This window comes from Hoplias malabaricus, chromosome 9 (assembly GCF_029633855.1).
Source record: "Hoplias malabaricus isolate fHopMal1 chromosome 9, fHopMal1.hap1, whole genome shotgun sequence".
In the NCBI taxonomy this organism is placed as follows: domain Eukaryota; kingdom Metazoa; phylum Chordata; class Actinopteri; order Characiformes; family Erythrinidae; genus Hoplias; species Hoplias malabaricus.
The window spans coordinates 17,424,756-17,432,788 of NC_089808.1; the positions used below are offsets into that span (position 1 = coordinate 17,424,756).

The 8,033-nt window shown below is 42.5% G+C and overlaps 1 protein-coding gene across 1 annotated transcript; it reads right to left on the reverse strand.

Annotated features, from left to right (window-relative positions):
- Positions 1–1,874: 1,874 nt before the first annotated feature.
- Positions 1,875–7,656, reverse strand: LOC136706635 (uncharacterized; the record flags this gene model as incomplete). Its single annotated transcript, XM_066680233.1, has 2 exons — positions 1,875–2,009; positions 7,132–7,656. Coding segments are annotated over 2 exons (660 nt in total), but the record flags the coding sequence as incomplete, so codon positions are not given.
- Positions 7,657–8,033: the final 377 nt, after the last annotated feature.

Consider the following 8,033-nt stretch of genomic DNA (forward strand, 5'->3'; position numbering starts at 1 on the left):
AATCTCTCAAGACTCGTGGTTCAAAGGCTGGTCCACAGTTTACTGGAAACTATTACAAAAGTACATCAGAGTAGAATTTAGCAACTAGAATCCCTGGTGAAAATATTTATTGCCATGTTTTATTATGCAACATTTACAGACCACCAGGGCCTTACTTAGAATTTCTGAAAGAATTCAGCAATTTTGCTGCAAACCTAGCGGTTTGCAATCATAAAGTTATAATTGTAGGAGATTTCAATATCCATTTTGAGAAGGAAAGTGACCCACTAAAAAAGGCATTTACCTCAATCTTAGACTCTATTGGTATTACTCAAAATGTAACAGGGCCTACACACTACTGCAGTCACACTTTAGATTTAGTTCTGACACTAGGTCTTAACACTGACATAATTAATATCTTACCGCAATCCTCAGCAATCTCCGACCATTACCTAATTTCATATGAGCTACGTCTTAGCCATAATATATAAGACCCCTCGCTATTCTACAAAGAGTATAATAAAACCATCTACCGCCCTACAATTTATAGAAAACCTCCCAGAAATATCAACACCAGTTCCCACTCCATCAGACCCAATGGACCTAGATGTACTAACTGACTACTTAGAAAATACCTGTCGGTTGGACTATGGCCCATTCAATTATATTGCCATTGGACACATTGTTACAGTTGGATTGTATTCTGATTTTGGATCCCAATTGCCATACAAACAAATTATCTGTTGGACACTGAGTGCTAACTCTTTCCGATTTGCTATCCGTGGTTAAATTTGCAATTTGGACAGCACTAGAGGCACTGTTGCACCATCTATAAGTTCAGAACGTCGGGCCCATCCCTTTAGGCTTGGCTCTGATTGGCTTTCTGAATGGAATAACCTACACCATCCAACTTCCAATATATTCAACAGTGTCATATATATTGCAAATGGGATGCATTCAACTTTGACCTCTCTACAGTCCCGCCCAAACTTGGGGGATGGTCCAAGGCTCCAGAAGGAGCGTAAAAGGTCCAAATCACATTAACAACATGGCTTGTTGTCATTTCATATTAAAATTTCTGGGTTTTTTTTTTTTTACAAAAAACCTTTCATGTTCATTTTGGAGCACATGGCATCCCAATTCACATATACTGCCCATGGAAACATATGGATATTTGATAACCTTTATATTTATGTATTGTCAACATCCCAATTCCAATATATTTGACTTGCACTCAGTATATTGCAATTGGACACTTGGTCCTTTTGGGAGCCTGGGCCTCTGGGCCTCTGGGAGCCTGGGTCTCTGGGAGCCCCAAATTGTAGTCTCAGCCCCGGTGGTAAGCTCCGGGGCAAGCCTTATCAGAGGCCAGGATGTGGGTCTCTGGGAGCCTGGGCCTCTGGGTCCTCTGGGAGCCTGGGTCTCTGGGAGCCCCAAATCGTAGTCTCAGCCCTGGTGGTAAGCTCCGGGGAAAGCCTTATCAGAGGCCAGGATGTGGGTCTCTGGTCTCTGGGCCTCTGGGTCCTCTGGGAGCCTGGGTCTCTGGGAGCCCCAAATTGTAGTCTCAGCCCCGGTGGTAAGCTCCGGGGCAAGCCTTATCAGAGGCCAGGATGTGGGTCTCTGGTCTCTGGGCCTCTGGGTCCTCTGGGAGCCCCAAATTGTAGTCTCAGCCCCGGTGGTAAGCTCCGGGGCAAGCCTTATCAGAGGGCAGAATGTGATTCTCCCAGTGGGCAGAATGAACTGGACAACCATCCCACTTCCAATATATTATACAGCAATTGAGCAGCCATCCCACTCCCAATATATTTCAATTGGCAGGTCTACCAGTGGGCAGTGGTTCTGGCAGGGCGGGCTAATTGGTTTGGTATGTTGGCAAGGGTTTGGTTAAGGGGGGCTTAAGTGTGGGCCAGATAGGTTCGACCGGTGCACCGGGTCTCTGGAGCTCTGGGTCTCTGGGTCCTCTGGGTCTCTGGGGCCTCTGGGGCCTCTGAGCCTCTGGGAGCCTGGGTCCTCTGGGAGCCTGGGGCTTCCTGATGCAGGGAACCAGAGGCTTATGGGAGTCTTAGCACCAGTGGTAGGCTCTGGGGCAAGCCTTATCACAGCCCAGCTCCCTTCTGGGAGCAAGGGGCTCTGGGTAAAATATTTTGCAATTGGGGTCCCAATTCACATATATATGACTTGTGTCAAATATATTGCAATTGGGATCCCAATTGTAATATATTTGACTTATGTCAAATATATGTGAATTGGGACGTTCCATGTGCCACCTGGTGGACTGATGAAAATTGAGGATAAAAGGCCCAAACTTTGAAAATTCATATCTCTTTCCACCAGAGGAATAGAGATTCAGGGAGAGTGTGGAACTTCGTGGCGTGTTCCCCTGAGCGCACTGGACCCGCTCTCAGGCTCGGCAAAAAATCATCTAATGGGTCCTGCGCACTAGTGCTAACTCACTGTCCAATGGCAATATATTATAAGTGGCTTGGGACTTTGAGTGGCTTTCTTTAAGGTAGCACTACTTAAACATAAAAGTATAAGACAGAAAAAGCTCGCACCATGGTATAATGATAAGACCTGTACTTTAAAACAAACATCATGGAAACTAGAGTGGAAATGGTGATCAACCAAGCTGGAATTGTTCCATTCTGCTTGGAAGGACAGCCTTATACAGTATAGAAATGCCCTCCCTAAAGCTCGCTCAGCATATCTGGCCTCGCTGATCTCCAATAATAAAAATAATCTGAGAGTACTGTTTAGTGTGTTTTCCAGAACTACAAAAAATCAAGCAGGTTCCGAACAACTAATTCCAGCAACACTCACCAGTAAAGATTGTATAGACTTTTTTAATAATAAAATTGAGAATATTAGACAACAAACTCAAGCCACAGGATTAAATCTGACCTGGCTGCCACCCGATGTGAATGATAAATTGTAATTGTAAAAGAAAGACTTGAAACCTTTTACCCACTCCCACAGTTAGAACTAGAGAAGATTATCACCTCTGCAAACTGTACAACTTGCACACTTGATGCAATTCCCACAAAATTACTACCAGCTATTATCAATCCTCTTTTAACTATAGTAAACTCATCCCTTAGCCTGGGCCATGAACGCAAAACTAGCAGTTATTAAACCTATGATCAAGAAACCAAATCTTGATGCTAGTACACTGTCTAATTACAGGCCTATTTCAAATCTGCCATTTCTGTCCAAGATCTTAGAAAAAGCTGTGGCCCAACAATTTAGTTCATACCTACATAAGAATCATATATATGAAAAATCCCAATCTGTATTCAGGCCACATCATAGCACAGATAGCTCTAGTCAAGATAACAAATCAAATCAAATCATCAAATCAAATTTATTTATATAGCGCTTTTCACAACTGATGTTGTCACAAAGCAGCTTCACAGAATTCCAGTAAGACAAAGATTTGACATGAAATGTAAAAACAAATGTAAAACCCTCAAGTGAGCAAGCCAGGGGCGACAGTGGCAAGGAAAAACTCCCCCAGCTGAGGAAGAAACCTTGAGAGGAACCAAGGCTCACAAGGGGTGACCCATCCTCCTCTGGTCAATCTACTGGTGATGATAGTTAGTAGTCCATGAGAACTTCAGTGTAGGGACAGCTTCAGGCACTTGGTGGTTGCTGGAGCGTGGGCAGCTGGTCTGAAGTGTGGAGGAGGATCTCGACAGTCATCCATCAGTGTCCAGACAGACAGGTGGGCAGTTGTTTACTCGGAAAGATGTTAAGGGGTGGAATTAGTTTTGAACTGTTTTGTGTTTGTAAAGTAGAAAATATGAAAATTTCCAGAGTGTGGCTAATGACTCCGGCAGATCTGACTATGACAGCTTTAACTAAAAGGAGAGAACCAGAAGGACACACAGACACGGGAGCATCCTGAAACACTGGCATCCCTCCGCTCCACCGTCAACAAACCTGAGTGATCGCGAGAAGCGGCGGGACGACAGCACCAGCGTCTCAGTTTACTATAATTCCCTGTGTCCATGGACCCCCCGGATCTGCTGCCTTTATCTATGGGGGAGCATTAGCTACCAAAAGATAAACTAAACAGATGTGTTTTTAGCCTAGATTTGAAGATTGCGACTGTGTCTGAGTCACGAACATTTTCTGGAAGATCATTCCAGAGTCTGGGGGCTTTATAAGAAAAGGCTCTTCCCCCAGCTGAGGCCTTCTGAATTCTAGGAACAATTAAAAATCCAGTATTCTGTGATCTGAGTGAACGTGGAGGCTCATAATAGGAAATTGTATCTTGAAGATATTCAGGAGCAAGCCCATGTAGAGCTTTATATGTTAATAACAAAATTTTGTAGTCAATGCGGAATTTAACAGGCAGCCAATGAAGTGATGATAAAGCTGGGCTGATATGTTCAAATTTTCTAGTTTTAGTGAGGACCCTAGCTGCAGCATTTTGAACTAGTTGAAGTTTTCTTAAATTGCTGCTGGTGCATCCTGACAGTAGTGCGTTACAGTAGTCAAGCCTTGAAGTAATAAAGGCATGTACTAATGTTTCTGCGTCCTGAAGGGATAAGGCATTTCTAATCTTAGCAATATTGCGAAGATGTAAAAAAGCTGTCCTAGTGATACTACCTATGTGTTGATCAAATGATAATTCCGGGTCAAATATGACACCAATATTTTTTGCTGCTGAACCAGGTTTAACTGGAAAGTCAGCTAGATTTAAAATTAAATCTGATAATTTATTTCTTGCCACTTTTGGACCCAAAAGCAGGACCTCTGTTTTGTTGCTGTTTAGAAGGAGGAAGTTACGCAACATCCAGCCTTTCACGTCTTTTACCCAGTCCTCTATTTTCTTTAATCTGTGTTTGTCATCGGGCTTGGCTGAAATATACAATTGTGTGTCGTCTGCGTAACAGTGAAAGTTAATGTCATGGTTTCTTATAACTGTGCCTAGCAGTAACATGTATAATGTAAATAATAATGGTCCTAAAATAGAGCCTTGTGGAATTCCAAATCTTACTTTAGAATAATTTGAATTTAGATTGTTTACTTTTACGAATTGATAACGTTCCGTTAAGTAAGATTTGAACCATAATAGGGCTGTCCCTGTGATTCCAACCATGTTTTCTAACCTTTCTATGAGAATATTGTGGTCTATTGTATTGAAGGCTGCACTTAGGTCAAGAAGCACCAACAGGGATACGTGGCCTTGATCAGAGGCAAGAAGAAGATAATTTGTTATCTTGACTAGAGCTGTATCTGTACTATAATGTTGCCTGAATCCAGATTGGAATTTTTCATATATATGATTCTTATGTAGATATGAACTAAGTTGTTGAGCTCTTTGTAAGATCTTGGACAGAAATGGCAAATTAGAAATAGGCCTGTAATTAGACAGTGTACTAGCATCAAGATTTGGTTTCTTGATCATAGGTTTAATAACTGCTAGTTTAAAAGCTTTGGGTACATGGCCCAGACTAAGGGATGAGTTTACTATAGTTAAAAGAGGATCAATAATAGCTGGTAGTACTTCTTTGAGCAACTTTGTGGGAATTGCATCAAGTGTGCAAGTTGTACAGTTTGCGGAGGTGATAATCTTCTCTAGTTCTAATTGTGGGAGTGGGTAAAAGGTTTCAAGTCTTCCTTTTACAGTTATATTATGTTTTATATCATTCACATCGGGTGGCAGCCAGGATGGATTTGATCCTGTGGCTTGAGTTTGTTGTCTAATATTCTCAATTTTATTATTAAAAAAGTCCATAAAATCTTTACTGGTGAGAGTTGCTGGAATTAGTTGTTCAGAACCTGCTTGATTTTTTGTAGTTCTGGAAAACACACTAAACAGTGCTCTCGGATTATTTTTATTATTGGAGATCAGCGAGGCCAGATATGCTGAGCGAGCTTTAGTGAGGGCATTTCTATACTCTATAAAGCTGTCCTTCCAAGCAGAATGGAACACTTCAAGCTTGGTTGATCGCCATTTCCGCTCTAGTTTTCGTAATGTTTGTTTTAAAGTACGGGTCTTATCATTATACCATGGTGTGAGCTTTTTCTGTCTTATACTTTTATGTTTAAGTGGTGCTACCTTTTCTAAAGTAGATCGACAGGTATTTTCTATGTAATCAGTTAGTACATCTAGGTCCATTGGGTCTGATGGAGTTGGAACTGGGGTCGATAGTTCTGGTAGGTTTTCTATAAATTGTAGGGCGGTAGATGGTTTTATTATACGCCTTGTAGAATAGCAAGGGTTCTTACATATATTATGGCTTAAACATAGCTCATATGAAATTAAGTAATGATCGGAGATTGCTAAGGATTGCGGTAAGATATTAATTTTGTCAATGTTAAGACCTAGTGTCAGAACTAAGTCTAAAGTGTGGCTGCAGTAGTGTGTAGGCCCTGTTACATTTTGAGTAATACCAATAGAGTCTAAGATTGAGGTAAATGCCTTTTTTAGTGGGTCACTTTCCTTCTCAAAATGGATATTGAAATCTCCTACAATTATAACTTTATGATTGCACACCGCTAGGTTTGTAGCAAAATCGCTGAATTCTTTCAGAAATTCTAAGTAAGGCCCTGGTGGTCTGTAAATGTTGCATAATAAAAATGCGTCCTTTTTTGTGACCGGATTTGTAATAATAGTGGAGAGTACCTCTAAAGAAGAGAAGGTGTCACATTGTTTAAGACTAATTTCTAGGGTATTTTGGTAAATTACACATACTCCACCTCCTTTGCCTGATATTCTTGGGCTATGTGCATAATTATAGCCTAGGGGGGTGGCTTCATTTAGTGCTAAATATTCATTTGGTCTAACCCACGTTTCCGTGAGACAGAAAACATTGAATTTATGATCACTTATAATATCATTTACGATGAGTGCTTTTGAGTTTAGTGATCTTATGTTGAGTAACCCAAATTTTAGTTTTGAGGTGTTGCTGCTAGGTGTTGTGTATGATTTAATATTGATTAGGTTGCTGAGACAGGCTGATTTTGTTTTTCTACTTTTACATTTAGTTCGGGGGAAAGACACAGTCTCAATACAGTTGAACCTGGGTGACGCCTCAAGACAGTTCGCAGACGGTCGGTTTAGCCTGTCTGCGGCCTGGTCCCGGCTCTGGATTGTCAGCAGTTATCTACACTACTCTGCTGACTAACTAAAAGACTATGTGCTATGCTGCAAGAAAGTAAGGCAGCACCCTCCCGCGTGGGGTGGATACCATCCCTACCTATAAGACCAGGCTTGCCCTCAAAACGTAACCAATTGTCTATAAAGCCCACTTGATTTTCGGAACACCACTTGGACATCCAGCAGTTTAACGCCCAAAGTCTGCTGTAAGCTTCGTCGCCACGCCGCATTGGTATGGGGCCAGAGCAGATTACGGCATCGGACATCGTCTGGGCCAGTTTAATCACCTCTGTAATATTACCCTTAGTTACCTCAGACTGCCGCAGATGAATATCATTGGCCCCTACATGAATGACTACCCTCGAATATCTCCTATTAGCTAACAGTCTAAGGTTGCCACTAATATCCTGCGCTCTGGCTCCCGATAAACAGCTAACTGTTACTGCCGGCGCCCCTAAAGGAGTAGCTAGTTTCACGTGTCGAACAATGGAGTCTCCTATAACCAGAGCACTCTTAACAGGCTCCTCAGCGGGTGCTTCGCTGAGCGGGGCAAACCTGTTTGACACGCGAATCGGAGGAGCGTGGTGTCCCGGTGGGCTAGCTTTGGCCTCAGCGTTAGCATCAGCCTTAGCTTTCCGGCTATGACGCCGAGACGTCACCCATTCACCCCGCTGTGAGGGCTCTAACGCTGGAGTCGTGGGGGTGCCAACTCTCCCTAAGGCACCCGGAGTTGCTAACACTGAATCTCGCTGTTTATCCCTTAATAATAAGCTCCGGATGCGCACTTCTAACTGGTCCACTTTGTCCACCAGAGAGCTAACTAGCTGACACTTAGTACAAACAGAACCACTATCTTTACCGCTAGAGGTGGAAAAGGGGGTTAAACTAAACATGCCACACTCTGAGCAGGCAAAACAGCCAGTAGTAGCCATGGAATTGCAGGTAC